The sequence below is a fragment of the Etheostoma cragini genome, chromosome 15, assembly GCF_013103735.1.
Source record: "Etheostoma cragini isolate CJK2018 chromosome 15, CSU_Ecrag_1.0, whole genome shotgun sequence".
NCBI lineage: Eukaryota > Metazoa > Chordata > Actinopteri > Perciformes > Percidae > Etheostoma > Etheostoma cragini.
Genome location: NC_048421.1, coordinates 7,646,943 through 7,674,561, shown reverse-complemented (window position 1 = coordinate 7,674,561; position 27,619 = coordinate 7,646,943). Strand labels below are relative to the sequence as shown.

General features: G+C 40.1%; 5 protein-coding genes across 14 annotated transcripts in view; 3 read left to right on the top strand and 2 right to left on the bottom strand.

Moving 5' to 3' along the window:
• The window catches only part of LOC117958109 (cytoplasmic phosphatidylinositol transfer protein 1-like), a 41,466-nt gene extending 35,903 nt beyond the window's left edge, over positions 1-5,563 (top strand). For all 3 annotated transcript variants that reach the window (XM_034894369.1, XM_034894370.1, XM_034894371.1), the window contains 4 exons: positions 911-1,006; positions 2,580-2,735; positions 3,203-3,266; positions 4,253-5,563. In XM_034894369.1, the coding sequence (XP_034750260.1) occupies positions 911-1,006; positions 2,580-2,735; positions 3,203-3,266; positions 4,253-4,563 (627 nt within the window). In that variant the 3' untranslated portion in view covers positions 4,564-5,563. The remainder of the gene's footprint in view (positions 1-910; positions 1,007-2,579; positions 2,736-3,202; positions 3,267-4,252) is intronic.
• A 398-nt stretch (positions 5,564-5,961) lies between these two features.
• On the bottom strand, positions 5,962-9,465 carry slc25a19 (solute carrier family 25 member 19). 4 transcript variants are annotated; one of them, XM_034893367.1, is made up of 8 exons: positions 9,393-9,452; positions 8,738-8,740; positions 8,417-8,577; positions 7,899-8,054; positions 7,639-7,809; positions 7,116-7,296; positions 6,897-7,027; positions 5,962-6,798 (listed from the first exon to the last, which is right to left on the bottom strand). In XM_034893367.1, the coding sequence occupies exons 3-8, from the start codon at positions 8,546-8,548 to the stop codon at positions 6,583-6,585; spliced, it is 987 nt and encodes a 328-aa protein (XP_034749258.1). In that variant the 5' UTR covers positions 8,549-8,577; positions 8,738-8,740; positions 9,393-9,452; the 3' UTR covers positions 5,962-6,582. The 4 variants fall into 4 exon arrangements, with proteins under 4 accessions (XP_034749258.1, XP_034749256.1, XP_034749259.1 ...); XM_034893365.1 differs by lacking the exon at positions 8,738-8,740 and having other exon boundaries at positions 9,195-9,465; XM_034893368.1 differs by lacking the exon at positions 8,738-8,740 and having other exon boundaries at positions 9,356-9,461.
• Positions 9,466-9,766: 301 nt separating this feature from the next.
• On the top strand, positions 9,767-14,566 carry mif4gdb (MIF4G domain containing b). Of its 4 annotated transcripts, none has more exons than XM_034893372.1 (6): positions 9,767-9,881; positions 10,686-10,805; positions 11,015-11,124; positions 11,412-11,567; positions 12,249-12,341; positions 13,392-14,566. In XM_034893372.1, exons 2-6 carry the CDS (start codon positions 10,712-10,714, stop codon positions 13,617-13,619), a joined length of 681 nt encoding a protein of 226 aa, XP_034749263.1. In that variant the 5' UTR covers positions 9,767-9,881; positions 10,686-10,711; the 3' UTR covers positions 13,620-14,566. The 4 variants fall into 4 exon arrangements, with proteins under 4 accessions (XP_034749263.1, XP_034749261.1, XP_034749262.1 ...); XM_034893370.1 differs by having other exon boundaries at positions 9,801-9,922; XM_034893371.1 differs by having other exon boundaries at positions 9,801-10,006.
• A 902-nt stretch (positions 14,567-15,468) lies between these two features.
• Positions 15,469-17,948, bottom strand: mrps7 (mitochondrial ribosomal protein S7). The gene is made up of 5 exons (XM_034893369.1): positions 17,804-17,948; positions 16,789-16,980; positions 16,626-16,689; positions 16,369-16,536; positions 15,469-16,258 (listed from the first exon to the last, which is right to left on the bottom strand). Exons 1-5 carry the CDS (start codon positions 17,845-17,847, stop codon positions 16,037-16,039), a joined length of 690 nt encoding a protein of 229 aa, XP_034749260.1. The 5' UTR covers positions 17,848-17,948; the 3' UTR covers positions 15,469-16,036.
• A 24-nt stretch (positions 17,949-17,972) lies between these two features.
• On the top strand, positions 17,973-27,233 carry gga3b (golgi associated, gamma adaptin ear containing, ARF binding protein 3b). Of its 2 annotated transcripts, XR_004659538.1 has the most exons (18): positions 17,973-18,114; positions 18,647-18,731; positions 18,810-18,885; positions 18,965-19,063; positions 19,154-19,277; positions 19,351-19,454; positions 20,416-20,496; positions 20,685-20,822; positions 22,060-22,141; positions 22,241-22,366; positions 22,477-22,725; positions 23,084-23,166; positions 23,431-23,570; positions 23,812-24,098; positions 24,236-24,405; positions 24,654-24,764; positions 24,885-25,560; positions 26,814-27,233. XR_004659538.1 is itself a non-coding variant. In XM_034893363.1 (17 exons), exons 1-17 carry the CDS (start codon positions 18,075-18,077, stop codon positions 24,993-24,995), a joined length of 2,106 nt encoding a protein of 701 aa, XP_034749254.1. In that variant the 5' UTR covers positions 17,973-18,074; the 3' UTR covers positions 24,996-25,571. The 2 variants fall into 2 exon arrangements, 1 of the variants encoding a protein (XP_034749254.1); XM_034893363.1 differs by lacking the exon at positions 26,814-27,233 and having other exon boundaries at positions 24,885-25,571.
• The last annotated feature ends 386 nt before the right edge of the window (positions 27,234-27,619 follow it).

The following is a 27,619-nucleotide window of genomic DNA, read 5'->3' as shown; positions in this document are numbered from 1 at the left end:
GTAGATCACAAACACGTTTTAATAAATAAAATAATAATAGCAAAAAGAACGGTGAGCCTTTCATCACTGTTAAAAACACTTCATCTCCATCTCTCCTTCAGCACCACTTGGGTGGCAGTAGGGACAAGTGTGAAAGTTACGCAATACTGCATTGAGCCAGACTGTAGCTGAAAACAAAAGGCTGCAGCTCCACTTAGTGGTGGCTCATTGGAGTTGCAAACTCAGTATGATGGTTCCACAGACGGTCACAATATCACATTTGAAACTGATCGTAACAAGTGGGGGTGTTTTAGAAGTTCATGTTAGCTCCTTCTGCTCTTAAGTTTACACTTTCTCTCACCGCCTTCACCATTTGTACATTTGTCTTTCTTTTATCCTCCATTCTTCTCCCTCGTCTCTTTTAATATGTTCATCCATCTCACTGCCCTTTCTCCCTTCCACTACACCAGCATAAAAGTTTGACGTATGTGTAGACAGTATGATCAACATTCTGTGATGCAGGAGTGGTGAAATTGTTCTAAAAAGGAGTGGATAACTGGTCGACGTTCCTGTGTGAGTCAGACACAGGAAGAAATCACTGACCACACTGAGTGAGTCACATTCATCCTGACAGTGTGTTTGGTGTATTGTCTGCGGGTAAAGCCAGCAGGAAGGACATTAGCTGTGCTCTATACTTTTAAGACCAGCAAGAAATTATTTTCCAACCCCCTAACCTCTTTAAACCTGTGTTCCTGTGAAATATTTAATGATTTATTTCATTTACTGTACAATAAGGTGAAGCTGCCCTATCACTGCAGTACTATGTGACGGGGGAAATCACAGGGCACCCTCCCCAACATTCGTCAACCCCTAAAGTACATTATTGATTTAGCTGTCTTCCTGTCATTTTGAACTGTTGCCTGTTCCTCAGATCTTTAACAGCGAGCCTAGAGATGAGGAAACACAGGTGTGTTTGGTGGACATCGCCTATGATGAGATCCCTGAGCGCCACTACAAGGAGTCGGAGGTGAGGGGAGTCAAGTCACTGACTAAGGGTAAACATGGTTCTGGTTGGAACAAGTATTGAGGAGTGAATGAATACATGCATATGGCAGAGACAGAAGGAAGGTAATGGACAGAATAGAGGAGAGAATGAGGATGAGGATGAACGGAAGAACAACGGAGGAGCGGAGAAGTTAACAAATGAGGAAGAAAGAGAAGGGATGGTATGTGAGCATATAAACAGAAGTGTTATCTTTCTCTAGCAGTGCCATCTTATTTTTGACCACCAGCTGGCCATCTGTCTCCTCAGAGTGCTGGAAATGCATGTTTATGTGAGGGGGAGGTGATGGACATTAGCTGTGGTGATTTGACGTGTGTGTGTGTTTGTTTGTGTGTGTGGTGTGTGTGTGGGTGCCTGTCTATCAGGGTGTGATGGTCATAAAAAGCTAAGCTATTAATAATCAAGAGGGGTCATGATGTCACTGCAGTGGTGTTTTATAATGAACACTTCCACTTACACACACACACACACACACACACACACACACACACACACACACACACACACATATATGATATATACACAGCTCCTAACAGGCTTAAAGGTATTCTGCTTTGATCCTCTTGGAGCTATAAATAGCAGCAAGATGCTTTCCAAAGCTAAAAGTGGATGTCACATGGCTGATGTAAATATCATTTGATTTTAAAGACAGAACACCCCAGAATCACACCTGACAATGCACCACAGAGACCAGTGTTGTAAATGTATACCCCATTACATTTACCAGTGTGGTCAGACACCTAGAAATGCATCAATGCACAAATAGCATGATTTTCAAAACTGCAGTGCATCCTGTTATCCGTTTTTCTATTCACTTTGTGATTATTTACACTTTGGGATTTTTACATTTTAAAACTGTTCTATCACATTGAAATATCACTTTTAACACATATACAGCATATTTCATCCAGAGGAACTGGTTCAGCAAACTTGAAACTTTTTACTGTAAGGTAAAAATGTTTTTAAAGGGATAAGCTCTCATTAGCAATTTTCATATTTTCCTTCTTTGTATGCCACAAAATGTAATGACAGGTTTATGTGCAGAGCAAAGCAAAAGGTCTCTTTAACCTCCAATGCCTTTAAGTGTATTCTCAGCACGGATGGAGAGAGTTGTATGTAAACCTCGCACACACTCTATCACAGTCAGACACATGAGACAAATGAGCACTACAGCAAAAATCAGTCTATAGGGAGCAATGATTAATGCACGTTACGCAAGATTGTGATTAGGGACTCCCACCATGCAGCCTGGCCTGTTCTCTGCGTGCGGCTTGTAATGGATGCAGGTGATCCTTCCTCTTGCAGGCTGGGGGAGGAAGTGTGTGTGTGTGTGTGTGTGTGTGTGTGTGTGTGTGTGTGTGTGTGTGTGTGTGTGTGTGTGTGTGTGTGTGTGTGTGTGTGTGTGTGTGTGTGTGTGTGTGTGTTAATGATAATGAGATTCTTGGACATCCTTTTTTTGCAGATAAATACTGACAAAAACTTTTTTTTCTGAAGAAGAATTCTTATTTACTTAAACTGGTGTTTTGTGGCCTTGCAGGACTTGAGGTATTTTAAGTCAAAGAAGACTACCCGAGGCCTCCTGCAGGAAGGATGGATTAACAACCAAGAGCCCATCATGTGCTCCTACAAACAGGTCACAGTCAAGTTTGAAGTCTGGGGCCTCCAAACACGTGTGGAACAGTTTGTACACAAGGTTAGGACTTCTTCTGTCCCAGATATACCCTTTCCTTACTCCGTCAAACTTTATTTGCTCTGAAAACATGCAACACACAACCAGTTGGCCATGAACAAAATCAGATGTTTCATTTTCGCCTTCTACATCATGTGAGCTGTTTACATCCCACAGAAAGCCTTGCACCACCTCCTTTTACAATGGCTGCACATTTTAACTTAATATCTCCTAATTCCCAGATCCATTTTGCCTAGTCCTCTACAGCAGCTGTTCCTGTGGTGAACTGTCCCTGTGCTCTCCTTGCCCGAGGCGCGCACACACACACAAACACACACACACACACACACATAGGCAGGGTCATTTCTCGCGTGGTAACACCGCTAGTGACTCATTAATCACATTCCCTCTGTCCCTCTTTACCTTTCTTTCTTTGTGATTGTGCTCCTATTTTGCTTCCTCTTCCTTTCTTTTTTTCAAATTCTTCTCAGGTGATTCGAGATGTCCTGCTTTTAGGACACAGGCAGGCCTTTGCCTGGGTGGATGAGTGGATTGGTGAGTTTATTAGACTTGACATTACTTATTCAACATGAGTTAGTTTTGTGTACACACTGATTCATCTCCAGATTGCAGATTGATAATGTGGCAGAAATCAGTACACTTGCAAATGGAATAAGGTTTACTGTTTTATCCCAATTAAATTCAAACTATACCTCAGAGAAAGTATCGTTAAACTCATTCAGTCCTGGCAATTCCATCCTTTACTGGCCCAATTTCAGACAGGGATACGTGACATTATAGCAATATGAGGAGCATTTACAGGCTTTCATAATGAAATAATACTGACATTCAAGCAATTCATAAAACCTTTAAGCAAGCTTTTATTTTGAAAAGTAGAAGTCCGACGGCACCAGTCGGAGGCTCCAAGCTGCAGCCGTACAGTCCCAAAGATTATGTAGGTTTTCACAGAGATGTGAGAATAATCAATGTAAACTTTGGCTGAATGTGTAGCCGGTACGGTAAGGCTAACCATCACCGCTATGTTGTTTGTGAAATATTTTTAAATATCTTCTCAAAATTGTCTTTGATTAGAAAGCTTCACCGTTTGTTTGTAAGCAACTGGAAAAGCCTCTCAAATAAGTGTGAAATGAATATCTTTAAGACCAAACAGCATGTCAATGTTTGGTTGCCAAGTTTGCATTCTTCTACTACAACCATCACACACAGCCACTTGTCAACCTGTCAACCTGACCTGCCTAAGAAAAGCCATTAAGACATTGATGAAGGTCCACAATTAGTTATGTTTTGGCATTTTATAATTTGGACATATTTCTATTGCTATCAATATTGCTTTTTTTTGCTTTTCTCATTACTTTACATATAACTGATAATATCAAAATTGGACTGTTTAAATATAACCAGGGCCAACATCCATTTAATTTCCATAGCAAATTATTATTTCTGACAATTGTCCACTGCCCTCTGTAGAATGTAATTATGAACCTATCCCTTTTTAAAATGTAATGCCCCCATCCCAACAGACATGACCATGGAGGAAGTCAGAGCATACGAGCGGGCCACACAAGAGGCCACCAACTTGAAGATCGGCACCTTCCCCCCTGCCATCTCCATCTCAGAGACCCCCCTGCCATCAAGCACCCGCAGTGGACCTAACAGCGCCCCATCCACTCCCCTCTCCACTGAAGCTCCAGAATTTCTGTCAGTGCCAAAGGAGCGTCCCAGGAAGAAGTCGGCTCCGGAGACCTTGACCCTGCCGGATCCTGGCCGCAGGGATTCCCTCTTTAAACTGCCCAGCTTTTTCTCATGGAACTCCAGTCCACAGCCAGAATGAGAGCGGGGCTGTGCCACTGGGGAACACCCTCGACCTGTGGATCAGTGGAGGATGCCTGCCCAGCACATCCCACAATGCCCCCTCAGCCAGCTGAAGTGAAGGAGACTTTTCACTGTCCGGGTGATCCCAGCCCCCTCAGCCGACTCGCCGGTGTTACAGCAAAAGCCAACAGCTCTCAGACTGCCTTTACAGGTACAGAAAGGCAGCCTGATCTCCATAGCAAAAAGCCCTGCAAAGGCTAAAGGTATAGAGCGTCTAAAAGCTGCTGAAGGCTCCTCATTCTTCTCTCCTCAGAAAAGTCAGCACCACGCATCAAACGGTAACAAGTCCAATTGGTATCATTGAGTGTAGCATACATTCCTGAAATTGTTTTATTCCACAGATTATCACCTTGTTTTTCTTTGCTGAAAAGATATGTTGAGATTCATTCACACTTAAAACTTAACATGTACAGAATGTCATTGTTTTTTTCTGATTCAGAGTCTCCGGCTTTGTTCACAGGAGCTTGTGGTTTGACATATCTGTTTGTGGTCGGGACTTTTTTAACAGATGCTTGTTGGTCACAGTATCAGTTGAGTATTATGGTTTTCACAGTCGGGTGTAAGGGTATTGTGTATTCTTGTATATACTGTATGAATATTGTTTAACAGGTAAAATGTCAGTACTTAAAAAAGAATATCATATCCAGTGATGATGCTGCCATGAAATTGCTCGTGTTTTAAAGAACAGAACTCTATCTTCTTTCAGTGTTTATTATATTATAGAGAGTTCTGTCAGCCAAAGCATCTGTAAATGACTTGTGTAATTGCATGGTTTTAACTGCAGAGGCTGCTTTTATATATTCAATGTTCTGTTTTCTCTGGTAATAGACTTGTTGAGTTTTAACATACTGTTCCTTTGGTTTGCATGTTGTTTTGCTGCTTTATTAATGTCTTAGTCATACTGTTGATGGGTTTTGTATACAGTGTATTAAATTAAAATTCAATGCTGTTGTAGCCATAAAAGGAGTCTTTGTTAATACCATTTATTATAATGGAATTAAAGATAACCCCTCAAAAGCAAATAAACATTCCCTAAAGTGGTTCTGGAAGCTAAACGTATTTATTAAAATATAAGAAATGCAAAGTGCGCATGGGACACATACAAAATAATTTTCACACATTAACTCAAAACACACTTTCAGATTAGTGCTAAAGGTATAAGACTAGTTTGAAGGACTCAGACACTTAGATCTAATAAACAATCAGATGGATTTAACTTGTTTTAACTCTTAAATAAACACAGCGTCTTTTTCTCTGACCTGAATGTTGTGCTGCCGTTATTGCTTCACAATCATTCATGTATCCTCTTGTCAACAAACCAAGCAGACTCATTGTGTTTTTTTTTTTATTTAAAAAAAAAAAGATGTATTTAAAAAAAATGACCTGAAGGTGTTGGACAGACATGGAGTCACAACCACAGCCACATAAGAGTTTAACTTAACAGGACATGCTAACTGTAAACCCTTATTTAGCAGTGCATTCACCCTAGAGTCAACAGCATTCCGTTTTGCCCACCACAGATACATAATAAAATATTCAACAAATGTTTTTTGTCAAAACCCATACAAACACACAGTCAAAGCAAATTTCGCTGAATACTCCTCTTCCAATTTATATTAACAAAATGAAATTCAACAATTTCAAAGTTATGAATAATAATAATAATAAATGTGCAAGGTTGTATTTGATCAATGTTTTGACATTTATTTTCTATATATACACACAACCTTAGAAACCCCTAAAATATAAAATACATTACAAAACAAAATGCAATTTTGGATACAAGGTGTAATGACAGCACATAAACAAATACAATGAGGTTATGTTTTCCCATCATTATACATAAACACAACAACATACAAAGAAAAACACCGAACTTTGACCCAGGTGATAAATGTGTTAAGTGCAAGCAAAGAAGGAGGCATGGGTCTATTTCTAATGTGCGTGATTATGCCATGCCGTTACTTTTTTTCCTTCACTAACTTTCCTCAAGGTCTCTGGGGAGGCCATTTGTTCTCCGCCTTTCCTTTAGGTTACGCATGGCATTGAGAAAAAATTCATACCAAAAAAAGGTGAAGCCTGTTGATAGTGCAGCCTTCACAAGGCTGGGTGAAAGGCCTTTAAAGAAGCCTCGGACACCCTCTTCTTTGGCTATTTGAACCATGCAATCCACCAGGCCTCTATAATTCCGCACCTGCACATGAGAAATATAATACTTAAAGATTCATAATAATTACACATTAGACCCAAAATATGCGCTCCAAACGTGAAACATGTTGCAGAAGACTTTACCTGTCCAAAGTGAACTCTGGCCGCCTCAAAGCCCCCCACTTGGAGTCTCTTCTTGAAAAGGTCAAAGGGGTATGTCATTGTTTTGCTGATTATTCCAGCTCCGCTGCCAGAGAGCAGGCTTCTTAGGTCTCCTTGAAGGAAGACATGAAAGGTAATAAATCTTCAAGCTCTAAAATGTTTTATATGTGTGGGTTTAGAAAAGCCATGATCCCCACTGACCTCCTGAGTTTCCAGCTTCAGCTGTTGGAGCCAACAGTTTCTTAAACACATTGTAGAAGAAAAACTGCAGCCCAGCATAAGGAAACACTGCCATCAGTGTTGGAGACAGGCCACGGTAAAATGTTAGCACTCCCTCTGAGCGGCACATTGTGGACACAGCATGACGCAAGTTGCTGTAAACCTGAAAAGACAGATGAAGAATAATAAAGGGTTTCTGCAGGGTTCACAAAGTAAGCAAACTTTATCCTGTTTGTGTCGGCTGTGAATAACTGTAGTAGATAAGCTGCAGAAAATGAATGGAAGAATGAATATTTTTTTTAATTCAGTTTTTGCTAAAAAATCAACACTTGCTAATTATGAGTCATTCAGCTTCCTATTAACTGGGCTTTTTTGTGAAAGTTGAACTCATAGTGTACTGCATTTCTGTCTGAACAGTTTTTTTTTTTACAATAATCAACTTGTCAAATTCAGCAAAAAACTAGAAGAAAATGTACGACTATGTGTTCTATCTAAAACTTTCTACCTTGGTTTCTCCCTGAGCTGCAAAGCGTGTCCGCAGTGTGTCCAGAGGCTGGCAGACCACTGTAGCAGAGCATGCAGCCAGACCACCACACATAAAGTGAACTCCTGCTGTCTGGCTGTCATACAGGGTCGACTTGTGGACCACCTCCGTCATTAACTCAAAACTGGCGAACTGCAAAGCACACACACACGTACACAACTAAGTACAACTTGTAAATACAGGGTATCGTGTACAAGATAGTTTTGAAAAGTTTACTCTGCCTGGACAGCCCCGAAGCTAATGGAGAGGAGCTGTGCAGGGACATGGCCCTTCCAAAAAGCAGAGAGTCCCTCCTCTAAATAAATGCACCGGGAGGCCTGAAGTAATCCCTGGTACTTCCCCTCGGGCCTATGTGAAGACAGACGCTCAATCTGCAGCTGTGGGGAAAAACAAATTCTGATGAATACACAGCCTTATTATTATATTACATAATAATTAATATTATTATCATTATTTAATTTCTATAACACAATTTATCATCATAGTTTAGCTGCTGAAATGTGACACTAAGAGGGTAAAAAGCCAAGAACTGATTATACATGTGCTTTAAACTTCAATTATGATTTTGTAAGGCTCCAAATAGAGTATAGTATATTTTACCACTTGAAATGTGAAAATACTGAAAAACATTACGGTGCATTGTATTTTTGCTTTGATTCAAATATCGTCAAAATCAGCATGAATGCTCACTGAGCTTTATTCTGTGACCACTGCACATAGTGACTAGTTTCATTATTACCTGAAATCTGATTTTAAGCACGTCAAAGGGGCTGATGAGGGCCCTGGTGACCATCCCAGCAGCTGACCCAGCCAGGGCTGCCTCCTCTGGTGAGAAGGCTGCACACAGAGCCCCAGGGTCATAGCCCACCATGTCTCCACAGCCTCAGATTCCTTTTAGCACTGCAGACAAACGTACTGAATTATTTGTGTTTTGAAAGGTTCACTTAGAAAGATGACCTAGAAAATATCTAATCAAATCCAAAATTACAGACGTGTCAAACTAAAGCATGGCATGGTAAAGCTAGTTTCAACTGCATCCCACTTGATTAATTGCTCATACGTTCTGTATGTATCCTGCAAAGTAGCCTAAATAGAGTTGCAGTAAAGTACACGTACGTCTAAACTAAAACTTGGTTAACTTGAGTAAATGTAGTTAGTTACTTTAAAAGTAACTTAATACAAAGATGTATACATTTTACTGTATGAAAATTCGATGATCTGAATTGTTTGAAAATGTTTTTTGTTTGTTTGAAAATAATAAAAACGCAGTATCCTGAATCTGACTTGTATTGATGTGTGGTGTCTTCTGAGCCCAGCCAAAATTAACAACTTCATTCATATTTCTTTTGTGCAAAGTGCAGAAGTTTGTGGAACTTCTGCGTCGATGGACTTTATACTGCAACTCACACATATTGTTCAAAAATAATAATAATAATAGCTAATTAAATCTAATTGTCAAGACAATAATATCAAATCAATTCTAGGAACACAATGAGGACCAAATAAATTACACTCACAGTCACAGCATGTAGAGGACAGGCAGTGAGACCTTGGGGCTAACGTTAGCTAAGCTAAAAACAACAAAGCAGAGTTGACTTTGTATAGAGGCACAGAGCCGCAACAGTGACAGAGGCAGGCAGACACTAGTTACGTTATAGTAACAGCCTTACATAAATACCGGTGCAGCTACAGTAGTGAACCCCGACACGTACAACGATATACGAGAAGTAGAACTTCTACTGCAAGCCACACATTTCCATAGACAGTTAAGCAAATTGCTAGCATTACTTCCGGGTCAGATTCAGAACTCCACCTTTCAAAGCAGAAATATCGCAACAAGATCGAGCACTGCCTCCCTTCAACACGCCGGAAATAACTCAACCCTGATTGCCCTCATCTATGGACTGTATCATCCCATTAGCGTCGAAGCAGATATAATAGCATTTTCGGTGAAAACATCCCCAAGGTTTCAAGTTAGGGCAGAAGTGTAGATACGTGTTTTGACTACGATAATACTAAGTTATGGGCGATAAAAACAAATAGCCCTCGTTTCGTGGTTACCTGTTTTAAGCAGTCTGTGGTGGCTACGTCATTGGTCTTTGAGGCGAAGAGAGGCGGATACATATCTTGCTGTGATACTTTAGCTTTGAGCTTTGAAAGGCTGCGTCGAGTTAAATTACGTCTCTGCTTACATCTACCTAGTGGTATGTCCAGTTTAGATGCAAAGAATAGGCGTACAGTTTAGGTAATTTAATTGTGTCCCTTTTTTTTAAATGTAGTTAACGCTAGCTAAGTAAGACATACGGCTTTTCTATCAACTCGATATCTGGTAAACGTTAACCCGTTTCTTTCTTTTGGCGGGCGGTTGCAGCGTAAATGTTAAGTGTTAAGAATAAAACTTGACGCTAACGCAAACTCGTCTATAACGCTAACGTTAGGTTTCTGCACTTCAGAGGACCCACACAAGCTGATTATATTTAAATTAACGCTAGTTATCTATTAACGTTAGTTTGTTCACATGAAGACGTAAAACTGTGTTAACGCTTCATATTTACTCTCGTTACCCAGCGATAAACTCAAATTACGTTACCCGAGTTGACGCTTTACATTAGCTAACGGGAAATGTTAGAGTTTAACGCTCTGTGTAGCGTATGTTACGTATATGGCCAGTATTAAGATATTAATAACTTTACCTCACAATTTAAAAAAGATGCTTTGTGTTTGTGTTACATCTGTTCATTTTGTGGTATTGGGTGGCCTTTTGGTTGACCCGAGTGTGCCCATATAATCCCTCCTATCCCTCAATGAATGAGCTTTGGCTGCAGCCAGTTTGATGACAGTACAGGATTTCGCCGTCATTGTTCTGCGGTCTCTGTCTGTAATATATTTTGTGCCAAAGCTTGAAGCAGAACCTCAATGTGTGTGAAATGCCTCTTTTTTTTTTTAAAAACACCAGTTATAGTTTAAGCCCATCAAAGGCAGTAAAACATATTGTCTGATCTTTCCAGCGGGACAGTCTTAAGGTGTAATTTGGATGCTACCATCTATAATGGAAAACACCACTGATGACTACAAGATCCAGTCATTTGACCTGGACACACAGATGTTGCTGAAAACAGCCTTGAAAGGTTAGCTTGTTATGGTCCTCTTATTACTGAATTATAGGAATTTCAGCATTTCAGGTCAATGTTGCCAACGTCTTTAATCATTTTCTAAAACCTTTCCTGAATTGCCATGATGTTGTTGAGACGTGAGCAATCAAAGAACTCAACAGCCACTGTGTAACTGATAACCATTTCAAACAAACTTTTTGTAAATGCTGATTTGTTTCTTACAGATCCAAGTTCAGTGAACCTGGAGAAGGTCTCAGATATCATCATGGATCAGTCGTTAAAGGACCAGGTGTTCAGCAAAGAAGCTGGACGCATCTGCTACACCATTGTGCAGGTCCATACTGTTTGCAGTTTGATGGACTGGTTGTCCATTTAACAGTAGTTGTTATCCACATTAGTTTCTTTGATCAAGACACTGAGCACCATTAAGACAGAGGGATTTAAGAAACCAGAGCAGGACTTAGCCAAGTTCTTTATTCTCTTACCTTAATAATGCCTATTTGGTAGTTTACAATCAAGCAACAGGAGGCTCTTAAGCCATTTTACTTACACCTCTATGTTTCCTGACCTTTTGTCCATGCTCCACCTTTTTTTCTGACCTTTCTTGGCCACCGCGTGCAGGCTGAGGCCAAGCAGAATAACGGAAATGTGTTCAGGAGAAATTTGCTCAACCGGCTCCAGCAGGAGTTCAAGAACCGCGAGGACACAAGGAGACGCTCGTTGCAGGAGTGGGTGTGCTACGTTACGTTCATCTGTAACATCTTCGACTACCTCAAAGTAAGTTGTTGTTTCCTGCCAAGGTATGTCCAACTTCATTATATTATATTGTCCATCCATCCATCCATCTTCGACCGCTTATCCGGTATCGGGTCGCGGGGGCAGCAGCTCCAGCAGGGGACCCCAAACTTCCCTTTCCCGAGCCACATCAACCAGCTCCGACTGGGGGATCCCGAGGCGTTCCCAGGCCAGGTTGGAGATATAATCTCGCCACCTAGTCCTGGGTCTTCCCCGAGGCCTCCTCTTAATTATAAATACAGAGCTGCATTGTTAAACCAGTCTGGAGCGTCTCAAAGCATCCGTAAAATGGTTTGAATTTACTTTCTTTTAGCTGTCACCTTGTAATGCCTTTGGTTGTATCTTGTGTTCAAAGTAGTCAAACACTACATGTGCCTCTCTTGTTGCTGCAATGTCTTAAGCATCTTGCTTGTAAGTGTGGTTATATAAGTGTTTAATATGTCAGTGGAGAGGAAAAAGGTGTGGCCTTAGTTCACTGTCACAGGAACTCCGGTTTCATCCTCAACAATGGCCATTGTCGTTATTCACAGGTTGACTCTTTAATGGTAACGGTCAGATGCCAAAAAAAAATATTGTCAACGACTTCACACAGTTACCTTAACGGAAGTTTTTAACTAAAATAGCAGCTGCTGTAAGCGCTCTCAATGTTTGTCTGACATTTAGGTGAACAACATGCCGATGGTGGCTCTGGTGCATCCTGTGTATGACTGTCTGATCCGGCTGGCCCAACCAGATGCTCTAATGAATGAGGACGAGGTGAGAAAGAATGTGTAGTTCTTTCCTTTTTTGTGTTCATTTTATTTAGATGTTAATTTAGTAAACTACTTTTTCACTGTAAATCTTTTTTTTAAAAGAACAGTGCTGATAGTGATAAAGATGCATGTGCGGAAATTTGTCCCAAAAGTATTTAGGAGCACTTCCGGTTTCTTAGGCCAGTGCCTTGGGTCACAGGCAAAAGTAGCAATAGTCTTCATTTCTTACTTTGGGAATGCACACACGGCGAGTTGCAGACCCATGTGACCTTCAAGCATGTCTGTCAAATTGAAAACACGTTGCGCAACTCTTTTCCAGTACACTATGGTTTATATACCTCCGCCAAAGAGGTAATGTTTTCGGTTTGGTGTTTTTCAGCAGGACTACAGAAAGAGTTGGTGTAAAGGTGTAGCACGGGCCAAGGAAGAACCCATTTCATTTTGGAGTGGATCTGAATCACGGGGCAGATACACTCATTTTTTAAAAACTTTTGTTAGCATTGGGAGATAGGGCGTTGGTGCTGCGTTCATCGGGTGTTGGAATGATCATTAAAATGACTTCCTGACTGGGAAAATTGTGAGATAGGGAATGCGTGGCCAAGGTCTGTGGTGTTTGAGTGCCCTTCTAGTTCACAAATGTTTTCGGCCATCTAGCCTTCATCAGAATGGTGTCAGAGGCCGATTTCTTACTGTAATAAAAATCCACTGATAAATCAGCATGGATATCAAGTATACGAAACATCATCCTTTTCTTAAAAAATACAATTTCTATGACATCATCACTCTTTGTGGATAGAAAAAAAAGAGACCCTAAAAATGAATGACCCTAAATGCACAACATGTAATATTACAAACATTTTTGGTCATGGTAAAAAGATTGAACATCTATTTTTCTCAAAACATTATAAGGAACATTATTATTATTTATAAGTAGTATTACTAATAAAACATCCTTTTGTTAGTTTTATAAATATACTGTACGTGCACATAAGAAACCATACTTCACGAGGGCGTGTTTATGTCATACGAGTCCCTCCTGCGCCTGCCTCTGCAGGTGGACTGTTTGGTGGTGCAGTTGCATCGCATCGGAGAGCAGCTGGAGACGGTGAACAGCCCACGGATGGACGAGCTGTTCTTTCTGCTGCGGGACGGCTTCCTGCTACAGGAGGGCCTTACCTCCATGGCCCGTCTGCTGCTGCTGGAGATCCTGGAGTTCAGGGCTGGAGGCTGGGTGCTCAGCAGCACCGCCCACAAGTACTACTACAGTGAAATAGCTGATTAGGATTGTTGCAAGGACATTGGCGCTGGGCAGCTGTGTTTGCAGGTGTGTTACCCAACCTTCAAGCACCTAAGACACGTCTCCTTAGGCTCCCCTGATTATGAAAAACCAGCAAATTCACGAAGGACAATCCTGCAGGTTTTGAGAAGATGTCCGTTCTTAAACTGTAAAAAGACCTTTTGATTTTGTTGGGTTGTTCCATGCGTTTGATAATATAACTGAGACATGGTGCAGTGGATGTGGAATGTGCAATAGTTCACAAGGTGTTGAAGTTAAGTTAACAAGGTTTAGCCACATTCAGGTACACTTTGTTTGTTGAAGTTTGATAACAGCTGAAAGAGGCTTAAGATTTCTTTTTGCACGCATTCCTTTTTTGAGAAAACATTTTATAGTTCAACTTATTTTTTTACCAAATCCAAAAGGACTTGGAACAGTCATTCCAGTCAGATGCAAGCTGATTTGGTCCTTGCTTTACTTTTTATTGTTGTGTGACCAACTTAAATTAAAATACTATTTTAATTATTTAATTTTTTTAGTGTAGAATTTACATTTTTACAAAAGGTTTGAAATGCAGTTCAGAGGAACTTTTTCTATTTGTCCAGTAGGATTCCTGAGTTACTGTTACATGTTACGTGAGGCCATTTTGTCAGTGTTGTCATAATTCAGGGACTTTTTATTTTTTTAAAGTTTTTTTGGCTCACCTTATAAATAAAAGGCCAAGAGATTCGAAACAGTAATTAAACAATGTTTCCACGGATATTCAATGCATTTCTGCAATGACAAGTTTAATTCGTTGAACAACTCGTGCCAAATTTATAACAAAAACAGCATCATCTAAAATTTCTTAACAACGCCTGAGCTCTTCTCTTGTTTGTAGTTGAGGTGCTGGAGGACAATGATGGAAAAAGTACTAATACCACAAAAGTAGCAATGCCACAGTAACCAAAAGTCAGTACTCATTATGAAGAATGACCCATTTCAGAATCATATATATGTGTGTATATATATATATATATATATATATATATATATATATATATATATATATATATTATTGCGTTCTAATTATTGATGCATTGATATGTAAATAATTCACATTTTACATTTAATTTTGCAGCGGGTCAAGGCAGGGCTCATTTAATTACTTAATAACTGCAGGGTAGCTTGTGAATTTCCCCTCTTGGGATTCATTAAGTTATCTCATAATCAAACAACCTATTGGTTCATATTTTGTATTATTAATACTTTTAACCAAAGCTGTCAAATGTATGGCAGTTAAAAAAAAGAAAAGTATTTTGAGTAAATATATGCTACGTTATTTTCCACCACTGCCGGAGGAGTAGGTATTTATCCTCTCTTCACATATCAGTTGTGAGTATAATGCTAGTAGAACAGTAGTTTTTCCTCTAAATTTAGCCATACCAGCACTAGCTACGCTCAATGGTGTTTTTTTGCCTCCGATGTCGCCTGCCAGGCAGCTAACCGTAACCCTTGTCGTGCTGCCTGGAAGGAGAAGTTGGGGCCAAAAACCCACCAAACACCACTAGCTACGTTACAGTATGTAGCTGAGCTCAGATTTACATTGGAGTCTTTAGTCACCTTTTAAGAACCTCAGTGACGGCTTCACGGTCCTCAACCAAAGCTGTGTCTTGGATTCAGACAGACACATGCAAAGGAGACACATTGAAAAGGCATCATTTAAAAAACCTGTACCTGTAATTATATGTAAATAAGTAAAGCTCAATATGAAAATTGGCAGACAAATCAACCTCTGATCAGTTAGAAAATAATTTGATTGAAAGCCCAGGCATGGTCAGATTTAGAAAATTCTGTAATATTTCCCCAAATCCTTTTTGTTTGAAGATTTCCATACAAGCTTTGGTATTTTTCACCACCTTTTAGACTAAAAACAAACTGATGTAAAATGGGTTTAATGATGTATTACACTTGTCTTGAAGAGTTAAATTAGGAAGTTTGAATGCTGAAGACACTAATATTCCCTTATTGACAGGGTACACTACTGACTGCAATATCTGTTTATGTATTTTATTACATTTTTACTTTCCTCAATTCCATTTTTTTATGGTTGGGTTGTACATTTAATGAAGATGTATTTCTTTAAATAAATCTTGGAAGATTTTCCTTAATTGTGTGTTTATTAACTATACAGCTGAGCACAACTGTATACACAATGCAATTTCTCAATACCAAAAGTGACATTGTTTCCTTTATATTTCACTGATGTCCTATAGCACGTTTTACAGTGTGGTCTTTCCATCAAATGATTTTCACAAGGTTCACCGTTTACAGAAGCCCTTCGAGCATCAAAAGGTGTAGCTGAATCTTCTGTGACCCTTTTGTGGCCAACACATCTGTCCAGTCTTTGAAACATTTGAATTTCAGTCCTGAGGGGTTTCTCTCTACCACCAGCGGTAGTGGGCGTAGGCTCTGTTGGCTTCGGCCATCTTGTGCAGCTCAAACTTCTTCTTGATAACGTTGCCCTCCTTCACAGATGCTGCAAGCAGTTCTTGGGAAAGTTTTTCGTACATGTGTGTGCGTCTGTGTTTGTTGTCTCTGCACTCTGTGATCATCCATTTCATGGCGAGGTATCGACGGCGGTTGTCGGTCAGCGGGATGGGCACCTGAGTGGGATGAGAACCAAACGGAATATAAATTTGACTTTTAGCTTTTCTTTGAGGCACAAAACCAACAAGTGTTTCTAACAAAAGAGCTAATCTGCCTCATCACTCACCTGGTAGTACTTTCCACCTTTCTGTATGCTGGCTAGTCCAACAACAGGCTTACAGTTCTCCAGAGCCTGGTGAAAAATGGTGTAGGGGTTACACTCAATCTCCTCCTTCTTCCCTTCTGGAGCTTTGTGGTATTTCTCCACCTGTTTCCTCTTTATATTCTCCAGGGTCTGGGAGCAGAGAGAGAACTTGTGCTTATTTTAATACTATTGGACCAACAGCAAATTGTTGAGAACGTGAACACTGTTTGTTTTCTTACCTGTGTCATGATCCCTCTGGCCAAAACCTTGTTTCCATCTGTCATCACCATGTTGATGAATTTACTGAAAAAAACAAAGACAAAAATTATGACATGAACTCTCAGATGCACAGCTTTGACTGAACACGCAACCAGCTGCAGTGCGCCGGGATGTCTGTCGTACCTGAGGACTGGGTCGCTGAAAACGGAGCTGTTGACTCCACTGGTTGCTGCCTTGATGGGTCGGAGCGCTTTGAGCTCCCGCTGCGCTTTCTCCTCAGCACTCAGCTCCGTCTCTGGGGTGCTGTAGGCCTCCTTCCTAACCTCTGGCTCCAGATAGTAAGGGTTGTATCTGCTCCACCTCACTTGGAACACTCTGCAAACAAAGGTGACATGAGAGAGTTTCTCAAATGTGTGTGCAGTGTTCATGATTTACTGGCTGTGTGTAGCTTAATTCCTTTCAGGTTTGGACTGTTCCAGTCAGACAGAACAAGCTATTTAAAGACATTTTTAGAGATCAAATGATTAATTCATCCACTGAGAAGGGATTATTTGATTTAAAAAGAATTGTTAGTTGCAGACTTAATTGATTTACTTTTATTGTGTTATCAAATACAATTTCCCAACTTTTTAAATTGCACGTTTGTGAAGAACTGCTGAAATGATTATTCGATCAACAGAAGATTAACTGATTAACTGTTAATAAGGATTTGCTGTTTTTTTATATTTCTTCTTTATATAATTGTAAGTTAAATAACGTCGTACTACTGGTCGAAGAAGATTTTAATTTGTCTCCTCAGACTTTGGAAACGGACCGTTTTTCTGTTTTAAAACGCTTCATAGATTGAACGATTAAATAAACGAAAACACCGTCAGATCAATCGATGATGAAAATGAGATATTTTGTTCTGTTCTGTTAACGGTTGATGGGAAGTTTTCATTATTTTAGACACGTTTTAGAGTATAAATCGTTGATATGACTGATTAAAAAAGATCGAAACCGATGAATAGATCAATATTAAAGATAATGGTTTATAACAGCCTTGCTACGTTACATTCAGATGTTTAACATTCGCGCTACTACTTTACATTGTTGTTTCAATACTGACTGCAGGATGAATGCACCTATAAAAAAAGTGATATTAAATAGATAGCCAACACCACCTGTTAATTGTGTGTCTTTCTATTATTACATTTACCTTGGTGTCCAAGGTTTTAATAATCCAGAGATGGAAGCAGCCATCTTGAAAATGTGGAGTCAGTTAGGACCCCAGGTTAGTACCTTGTGCACATGCCTTCGAAATAAAAGCATTAGCATTTCATTCGGCATATTTTAAATTAAATACCGCGGCAAAATGAGGGAAAAATACAATGGTAAATGCTGTTTTGTCTTTTCCACACAAGAAATCCGAGCAATAATTTTGGACTCTCGCGCATACGCTGGTGACGTCATGCAATGTTTTTAGTGCTATGGCGTACCAGGAAGGGGAGTCGCTTGAATCTTGGCTCAGTGAGTGATTAATCCCATTCTATGAATTAAATAATGTGTGTAATTAGCTAAATACATTGACTGGGGCAGTTCATTGACAGGGTCAGGGCAGTATATTCGTTAATACAGTAGCTGAAGTCAGCTAATAGAGGGTCCTGGTTTACAGTCAACTGTCTGCATCATTAGCAGAATGGGTGGAGAGCTTGAATAAACACTGTCTGGGTCACGTTTACCAGTAACCGCTCAGTGTGTGCAGGGATTGTTCTAAAAGCTCTACAGATAGTTGGTCCCCAGTATAGTTCCAGCTGTTGGACAGAAAACAATTTGTCTGAATGATGAATGAGTAGCACTGCTAATCCCATGAACATTACATCAGCAACTACAAAGAGGAAGAAGGACAACAATTGCTGCATTGTCATGTTGATCACAAGACCCACCGGAAGCCATATTTTCACTAGGATGTGATGTGTGCATTGATTCAGATGTACATAAGACTCCTGAAAAACACCAGTTACTGTAAGTGAGTGTAGGCCTAAATGTCTTTCTCTAACAGATAAAGCCACCCATCCAACAAACAGACAGGAGGACTGGGAGTACATCATAGGCTTCTGTGATCAAATCAACAAGGAACTGGAAGGGTATGTCTGGGATATATTTGCAAACCATTTATTGTAATCTGCAAGAAAAAGTTTCTCATCTGGAATTTCTTCTTGCAGTCCTCAAATAGCTGTGACTCTGCTCGTCCATAAAATCCACTCACCACAAGAATGGGAAGCTCTTCAGGCTCTGACAGTAAGAAATAATTTACCTAAATGTTGAGAAGCACCAATTCTTTCTCAACATGTCTTAATTTTAACGATTTTATTTACAGGTATTGGAGGCATGTATGAAGAACTGCGGGAGAAGGTTTCATAATGAAGTTGGAAAATACAGATTTTTGAATGAGCTGATTAAAGTTGTGTCTCCAAAGGTAAGCAGTCTCCAAATTGGTTTATATGAAAAGTGTGCTGACTGTATTGTCATACCATCCAGGCTCTTATTAATCACCTCTTGTTTCCAGTACATGGGTGACAGTGCACCTGAGAAGGTGAAGATGAAGATCGTAGAGATGCTGTACAGCTGGACGGTGGCTTTTCCAAATGAAACCAAGATCAGTGAAGCCTACCAGACGCTGAGAAGACAGGGTGTGTTGAGATCAGTCAGATTAACATCATGCATGTGAAAAATATGTCTTATTATCGTCACTTTCCTCACCAGGCCTTGTGACACATGACCCAGAATTACCGCTGGACAAGACTCTGATTCCCTCTCCTCCGACACGACCGAAACATCCGGTGTTTGATAACGAGGACATGGGCAAGGTGAGAGATTTAAGGAAAACTATGTAAATCTGTTTATCTTTTATTTTAATGTTTATTTGTTTAGGGACAAATTATGTAGCAGTAACCAATGCCACATACCCCAGCATTTACAGCCTAAGCTAATTTGCAATCCCCATCATTAGATGGGTCTTTAAAATACATAAAACTTAAAGGTTCCCTGCAACAAGTATTTTCCTACTTTTTGGTAATGTCTGAAGTTCTACCATGGACTTTGTAAGATTTTCTGTGGAAAAATGCCTTGGTTACCTTGTTTCAAGCTATATTAGTGTGGTATAGAAAGCCTGCAGGAAGACTCAGCTCAATATGTGCCAGTTCTCATTAATATTCAACGATCTAAGCTGCTTGACTCTGATTGGCTAACAGCTATCCTTTACCCAGTGCAACATGGCGTCAGACCGACCAGCTTTTGTAATTAGCCTGATTTCTCTGCTTATTTCTTTTCAGTGGCTAGAGCTGGCAGAGAAGGTAGCAGTTAATTTCACACTCACAACATAACACAAACACATACATATGGACCTAACATATTTTTAAAAAATGCAAGAAAAACGGTTTTGTGTGACAGGGCACCTTTTAACAAAAAAGAGTCCATACAAAACACACAACTTACAAACTCGTACATTAAAACGCAAAACTCAGAACTCAACAGACAAAACAATACAAGACTCAAACTAATACAACAATGCACCAGATCGACTTCTCCCTCTTGTGTAGTGTTCAAACTTGTGTAGTGTGACTCAAACAGGTTGTTTTACATGTGAAGGAACTCGGGAAAACCAGGAATGGAAACATATCTCCCGACATAATTAATAATTCAGGTTTGGCTCTTGATTAAATGAATTCCCAAGAAAGGAAATCATCACTTTTTCAGACTCCTGCCTGCTTCTCCTCCACACTGTGTGTGTGTGTGTGTGTGTGTGTGTGTGTGTGTGTGTGTCTTTAGCTGCTTGCTGAGCTTCTCCGGAGTAAAAATCCAGAGGATCTCCAGGAAGCCAACAGATTAATCAAAAACATGGTGAAAGAGGTAAGATCTCCATGGATTCCTAACTTAGTCTCACACTGCTTGCTATTATTGAGGCCACATGAAGTTAAATTATCAAACTAAAATAGTTTTGGCTCAGAGTTTCACCCGAGGTGATACTACTATAATATTTTAACATTTTCATATATGACATGTAGCACACGCACAATGTGTCTTGTTGTTTTTGTCAGGATGAGGCAAGAGTGCATAAGGTTACAAAGCGTATACACACACTGGAAGAGGTGAACATCAATGTCAAGCTGCTGACGGAGATGCTGTCCCACTACAATAAAGACAGCTCCACTGACTCAGACAAGGATATCATTAAGGTGTGTGTCCGTGCACTAGTATACACACTCACACAAATGACATGGTAAACTGTAAACCTTACCTGCAAGGAATCAACTGGAATATTTCCCTCTCAATGCGGGAAGGAATATAACAGATTGAGGAATATTAGAAAACATCCTCTTGTACATGCCATTTTAATGTAGTTCTAGTTCTATCTAATAACAGGCTTGTTTGAGATGAGCCGAATCGATCACTGGTGATCAGTGCCCAGTGCAAGCTGGTTAGACTTGTGTCCGACTCGATCCCGACTTGCTCTGACATCATGCACACGTGGGCAACGATAATCTCAGGAGATCAAGGCGGCTGCAGGGTTGAGACGCAGGCAGTGCAGTTTCTTTTCACCGACTGGTGGACCCAGAGCATGCTGGGAAACGACTGTCTTTCAGCTGATCTAACAGCTGATTGGCTTAGAATCGACTCAAAATGATGACGTTTTATATAATCTTTTTTATTGTTTTAGAATTGGAGGGATTTTAATTGTTATAAGTCTGATTTAAAGGCTTGTTCAGTACAGAACATATGTGGCTGATAGTGACATTAAGAAATCCGACACTTAATCCGTTCTGATTATGGATCATCTACAGTGTGTTGTTTATTATTTTCATCAACAGATTGCATGTAGAGCATTTTGACAGCCACGCTGCTTTATTAGAAACAACTGGACACTGTGTACAAGCTGAAATATGGCTATGATACATTTTATTAAATGGGAATCGGACCAAACAGGATGTGAGTGTTTGCATCTGAAGGCTGCTGGAATCGGCTTGAAACTGTCCGACTTTACCGCGGCTTTTCTCCGCGCCCGCGGCGGCTGCTGTCTGCTCTCGTCCTCTTTACAGGCGCGGGCGCAGTTCATCTCAAAAGAGCCTGTTGACTCTGGGCTTGTCTGAAAGCAACCAATCAGCTCTAACTCAACTCTGTCATCATGAGAAAGATAATTTGGCACACGTCGTTTCATCTTTTTTCTTTTCAGTGTCATTTGCAATATTGCAATCCAATGCAGTCAGTGATAAACAATTATTACTAACTACAGTTATTTTATGTTTTCATTGTGATGTTTAAGTCAACAAACTGGCTTCACAAACTTAGGAAATTCCAACAACACCAGCTAGTTAATAATAATAATAATAATTATAATAATGATAATGTATACTTTATTAATCCTGCAAGGGGAAATTACAATTGTCACAGCACTTCCTTTGTTTTTCCTCCCAGGAACTCTACGAGCGGTGTGACAAGCTGAGGCGTTCAGCTTTCAAAATGGCTACTGAGACAGAAGACAATGACACCAGTTTAGGTTTGCTTGTATTTGGTATTTTGGTCTCTATCTGAAGAAGATCCGCCTTGACATTTTGATTATATCCTTGTGTATAATCTGTAACCGCTGGCTCCTCAGGTGATATCCTGCAGGCCAGCGATGACCTCTCCAGAGTCATCAACTCTTACAAGAAGATAGTTGAGGGGCAGCCCGTCAACGGTGACAGCGAGGAGCCTCGCTCTACAGCCGGTCGGGGGGAGAGTGGTAAGAAACATTTCATAGTTATGTTTTACATAAAACCATGTTGTTAATGCTTCAGATATCCTGGTGTTATGTAATGCATTCAGCTGCTGTAATCAATCTTTACTCAACAGAGACCACAGATACGCTGATCGACCTCGCTGGCCTCGATACTCCGAGCCCTCCTCAACCTGCTGCCCCTCTTTTTCAGTCCACAAATCTTGTTTCCACCAATCCTACGGCTTCCCCCATCCCTTTTCTGCCTCCTCCTCCCAAACGCCCGGGCGGCTCCCATGGCAGTCAGAGCAACAGCCCGAGTCACCCCCCCCACGACAAGGCCTCCACTGCACTCTCTCTCCTTGACGATGAGCTGCTGTCTCTAGGTAGTATATCCTTATTGTGACTTACTGGGTTAAAGGAGCAATTCTTCATTTTGGGAAAAACGCTTGGCTATGAGGCTCTCTAACAAAATTGGCCGACCAGCAGTTTAAAGCTGACTAAAAACATGTAATATCCAATCCGTTATTATTGCACCGCAGGGAAATTTTTTTTTTACACTTTCTTGTTTGGCGTAAACAAACAAGACATAATAGGTTGACATGAGATAAAGACTTTTCCCCTGATTTGTAGTCTTTAGGCTAAGCTAAATTAGAAATTTCCTTGAAGTCACATGAATAACTGCATTAAAGATAAAGGATTTTTATTTCTTTTAACGATGCAAATGCATGTATGTTCTTTCAGGACTGAACGGTCCCCCTACCTCTCTGAGCAGCCACTCAAAACCCAAGTTGAACGAGTTGTCCAACCAGTGGACTTCTTTGCAGGTACATCTTAAAACATTATGTTTTGCAAGTAAACTCTTATTTTTTTGTGTGTTCTGAATTAATTAAGGGAAATTTCACAGTTCTTGGTGTTTTAACTGTTGATTTGTTTAACTTTTTATAATTGCAAAATCTTTCTTAAAGTCCATGAGTAATTGTGTTAAATTATCGTAAATTTCAATATTGACCAAAATAATCGTGATTATGATTTTTCCATAATCAAGCAGCCCTAACAGGAGAGGGTAAATGATCTGATCTCCTCTGCAGGCTCCAGCTTCAGGTGTGGATATGTTTTGCAGTGTAGCTTGTTCAGGTCCTGCCGGGCATCCAGCTGAACCAGCTGCTGCCCCACACAGTCTACAGAACTTGCAGGACCTGGCTATGATGGACTTTTCAGATCCCAAGAGGTACAGAATCATCTGAAATGTTTTTCTCTCCACTGCAAATTTAAAAATCAGTGCATTCTTATAATTTGAATAATAGCAAACACAGCAATCTACACAGTATTGTCTTATTACGCCATTGTTTGTAGACATTTTGCCAGGTTTATTTTGTGCACAAAGTTTACTTTAGTAATTTTGGTGCTCATATTTGACTAGTCTACAGTACTTTAAGGTCTCATAACAATCTATGAAATGTGATTTTCAGTTTGTCCATTAAGATGACAGCCAAAGGAAGCAACTTCGGGATGCCTGCAGCAGCACCTTCCCTCATACATGGGCAGGGTTCTCCTTCTTCACCCTCTTTTCTCCAGGGTACGATGTCCGGCTCCCCTGCTCTGTCCCATGCCAAGGCCCAGAGCCTGGGCTCAGCCCCGGGCAGCCCGCTGTTCCGCTCTCTATCCCCCTGCCACCCTCCCTTTCAGGGCAGCCCGGCCAGAGCTACAGACATCTCTCTGAGTAATGTGCACGTCCCTCTGGAGACCATCAGACCGAGTAAGGACATGAGGGGAAGGGATGATGGGCTCGACTGGTTAATGGACAAATTATTTGAAAATAGAAAGCTTGATATAAACTCTTTGAATAGCTCATGTCTGCCTGTGCCTGATTGGCTGTGCCCTGTCTGTCCTCAGGTAAAGTGCTGCCTGTGACGGCTTATGATAGGGACGGTGTTCGCATGCTTATCAACTTTGCATCTGACTGCCCCTCCGGCAGGCCTGACGTTTTGGTGATGGTGGTGTCCATGCTAAATACAGCACCCTTGCTTGTTCACAATGTGGTACTGCAAGCGGCTGTGCCCAAGGTAGAGTCATGTATCAGTTCATTCAGGTTTTATGTTAAGCTACAGCTAATATGTGGCTTCAGCAGTAAGTTAGCCAAATCTTTCAGAGGTACATTCTTTTGTGTGAAAATTTTACTTTTTGTGTTACTATTCCTCTGCCACAAACACTGTCCATGGAAACACAAAGATGGACTTGAAAAATATTGAAATTATCCTTTAATAAAAGGAATAAAAAATAACTGCTGACTCCTGCCTTCATCCTCCATCAGTCAATGAAGGTGAAGCTGCAGCCTCCATCAAGAGCAGAACTGGCACCATTTAACCCTATCCTTCCTCCAGCCTCCATTAACCAGATAATGTTGCTGGCCAACCCTACAAAGGTAGGTGACACAATAACACTTAAGGAAATAAATACACAAACCACTCTGACTTTTGGAGCCACACAACTTTGATGACAATGCTGATGATGCTTAAAGTTCCTTGTATGTGCGTCTTCACAGGACAAGGTGCGTCTGCGCTACAAGCTGTCTTTCACACTAGGAGAGCGGCTGTGTAATGAGGTTGGAGAGGTCAACCAGTTTCCTCCACCAGAAACATGGGGTCATCTATAGAAGTGTGCAGGCCTGCTGCCACTTAGCAGGGACAGGCTGCTTTGTACTCCATGAAGGGGTGTGTGCACATTTACATTTACCCCAGAGAGAAAGAAGGGGTAGGTGAGGAAATTCACCTGCACTCTGCCTTGCAGCTTCACATTCCATGCAGTTGTTAATTTGGGCATTGAGACGCTAACAGCAGACACAAAAGTTGTATTTACATATAGCTTCAATACCTTTCTGCAAATAACTGGTAAGTAAGACAGCTGTGGTGTTTACAAGTCGAGGAAACTAACATAGTATTTTAATGGATCTTCCCCAAGATGAATAAAACAGAGTTGAATGTACTATAAATAACCAATGCATAAGAGCTCAGACCTGAATGATAAGATGGATTGCAGCATAACAAACTGACTTTTGTAAGAACAGAGCCTGAGATACAACCATTACAGATACAAAAGCTTTTATTTATTCCTCTGGATGAGCACTTCCTTAGCCCACAAAAAATATACTTGAATATATCCGGGAATTTGAAAGTGGCATGTAGTAGATGTCTTCACAAGGCGGTAAAACTAAAACATTTGTTCGTTAAGTTTTATTTTTTTATTTAACCTTTTTTTAACCAGGAAAGTCCTGTTGAGGTTAAAAACCTCTTTTTCAAGGTCATTTATATACATGATAAACAAGAGAGGACCCAATAATGAACCTTGTGGCACCCCCTTGTGGACCTTCACTAATGCAGAACATAGACCGTCACATTTTATACACTGAGTCCTGTCACTCAAATAATTAATAAACCAGAAAACTGCAAAATCGGACAGTCCCAGACAAAGAAGCCTATGCTTTAAAACAGCATGGTCCACTGTGTCAAATGCTTTCGACAAATCAAGAAAAAGTGATGCACAGAATTGCTTTTTATCAAGGGCGACAAGTATGTCATTTATTACTCTTGTAACAGCAGTAATGGTGCTTTGCTTTTTCCTAAAGCCTGAATGCAGTTTAGAAAGAAGTTCATTAGAGTATAAAATCTCTTTTATTTGGTCTGAAACTAGGGATTCCAAAATCTTTGACAAAACACATAAATTAGATATAGGCCGATAGTTAGTTAAAACTGCTGGATCACCTCCTTTAAACAAGGGAATAACAAAAGCTGACTTCCAAACTGATGGTATTTTGCTGTTTTGAATTGACCAATTAAAAAGAATTGTAAAAGGCTCAGCAACAAAATCAGCCGCCTTTTTAAAAAAATAAGGCTCTAATAAATCTGGCCCAGGTGGTTTTCTGTGGTCTAACGCTTTAAGAGCTCCATGCACCTGCTGCACCGTAAAAGAAACATAGTTAAAAGGCTCTCCAGAAAACACTGGGGAGTCTGTGCATGGGGGGACAGCGACTACTCCTGTCGACTCAGACACAGAACCAACTGATACAAAATGTTCATTGAAGCAGTTTAAGACATCAGCTCTGTCGTAGACCGGGAGAGAGTTTTTCAAAACAAATTTTGGGAGGGCTTCATTACTTTTATTCACAGTAAGAGACTTGATGATTTTCCAAAATTTCTGTGGATTATTGAGATTTTCACTAGTAACTGATAAATAAAATTCTGATTTAGCCTTTTTAATAAGAGAGGTACATTTGTTTCTTATGTGTCTGAAAATGGACCAGTCCGTGGCAGAATCACCATTTCTAGCTTTAGCCCATGCCACATTTCGCTGATGAATAATGTCTGACAACTCTGGTGAAAACCAAGGGTTTTCCCGTCCCTTCACTCTATGCTTTGTCCAAGGAGCATGCTTATTTACAGTTTTCTCAAAATTCTCCTTAAAGTGTCCAGGCAAGTTCTAAGTAAAAAGGACTGTACTGATTATTTCCATCATCAAGATTTTTGACATGATTATTTATTATACAAGGTATTGTAGCTCTGTTTTAGTGGACCAACAATATTTAATTTCGTGCTGTAAAGGCAACCAACTGCACCTACAATGGTTGATTCTTTAATTACAAATATAGCATTATGATGTAAGTCTGAGTCCAGTGAGTTTTATTTTAGTTGAATTTCTTTTTTTTAAAATAAAAGGCAATTGTCTGCATTCCAGTCATGATTTTAGCAGTGGGTATCCATTTTGTTTATTTTGAATTTAAAAGATTTTAACTCTTCTAACAGTGTCAGTATTGAGAGTATTTTTGTCATATTTATTAATTTCTGTTTTGTTAATAGTATTTCAGTGCATCACTGAACCTGGGAAATGTGAACTGAAAGTTTTACATTTGTAAGCTCAAAAAAAGAGAAATCTGTCACCAGGCAGATAACTTGTGTGTTCAGCAGTGGGGAAGAGTGAAACTGCGCTGTGAGTAAAGTTTCCTAAATCAGTCCACCCAAACCTCCCTAAGGTCCCTTCTCTGGGAGTCCTCAATATGCATTTGGGATGTAATGAGGTGTGTGTTTAATGTACATAGTGTGTATTGTACCAATTGGTTGTTGTATGACAAGTTATGTGAACAAGTGACGTGTAGACGTTAGTAGAGTGTTAGGTCTGTACATACTGTATGCTGTGCCATTTGTTCACTACATCAAAAAATAAACATTTCTTTCAATGGATGTCTGATGTTCTTAGATTATTTAACTCACTAAAAGTCAGATTTTA

Excerpts from the sequence above, each read along its gene's own strand:
- slc25a19 (XM_034893365.1), bottom strand. The coding sequence starts at position 8,548 with ATGGTGGGCTATGACCCTGGGGCTCTGTGTGCAGCCTTCTCACCAGAG. Across the intron at positions 7,297-7,638 it reads CAGCTCAGGGAGAAACCAAG|GTTTACAGCAACTTGCGTCA; the intron begins GTAGAAAGTTTT and ends CTGTCTTTTCAG. Across the intron at positions 7,028-7,115 it reads TGAAGCTGGAAACTCAGGAG|GAGACCTAAGAAGCCTGCTC; the intron begins GTCAGTGGGGAT and ends TCTTCCTTCAAG.
- mif4gdb (XM_034893372.1), top strand. The coding sequence starts at position 10,712 with ATGCTACCATCTATAATGGAAAACACCACTGATGACTACAAGATCCAG. Across the intron at positions 10,806-11,014 it reads GCTGAAAACAGCCTTGAAAG|ATCCAAGTTCAGTGAACCTG; the intron begins GTTAGCTTGTTA and ends TGTTTCTTACAG. Across the intron at positions 12,342-13,391 it reads CTCTAATGAATGAGGACGAG|GTGGACTGTTTGGTGGTGCA; the intron begins GTGAGAAAGAAT and ends CTGCCTCTGCAG.
- mrps7 (XM_034893369.1), bottom strand. The coding sequence starts at position 17,847 with ATGGCTGCTTCCATCTCTGGATTATTAAAACCTTGGACACCAAG. Across the intron at positions 16,537-16,625 it reads CCAGAGGGATCATGACACAG|ACCCTGGAGAATATAAAGAG; the intron begins GTAAGAAAACAA and ends CTCTGCTCCCAG. Across the intron at positions 16,259-16,368 it reads AAGGTGGAAAGTACTACCAG|GTGCCCATCCCGCTGACCGA; the intron begins GTGAGTGATGAG and ends CATCCCACTCAG.
- gga3b (XM_034893363.1), top strand. The coding sequence starts at position 18,075 with ATGGCGTACCAGGAAGGGGAGTCGCTTGAATCTTGGCTCA. Across the intron at positions 19,278-19,350 it reads CCAGACGCTGAGAAGACAGG|GCCTTGTGACACATGACCCA; the intron begins GTGTGTTGAGAT and ends TTTCCTCACCAG. Across the intron at positions 24,765-24,884 it reads TGCTGGCCAACCCTACAAAG|GACAAGGTGCGTCTGCGCTA; the intron begins GTAGGTGACACA and ends GCGTCTTCACAG.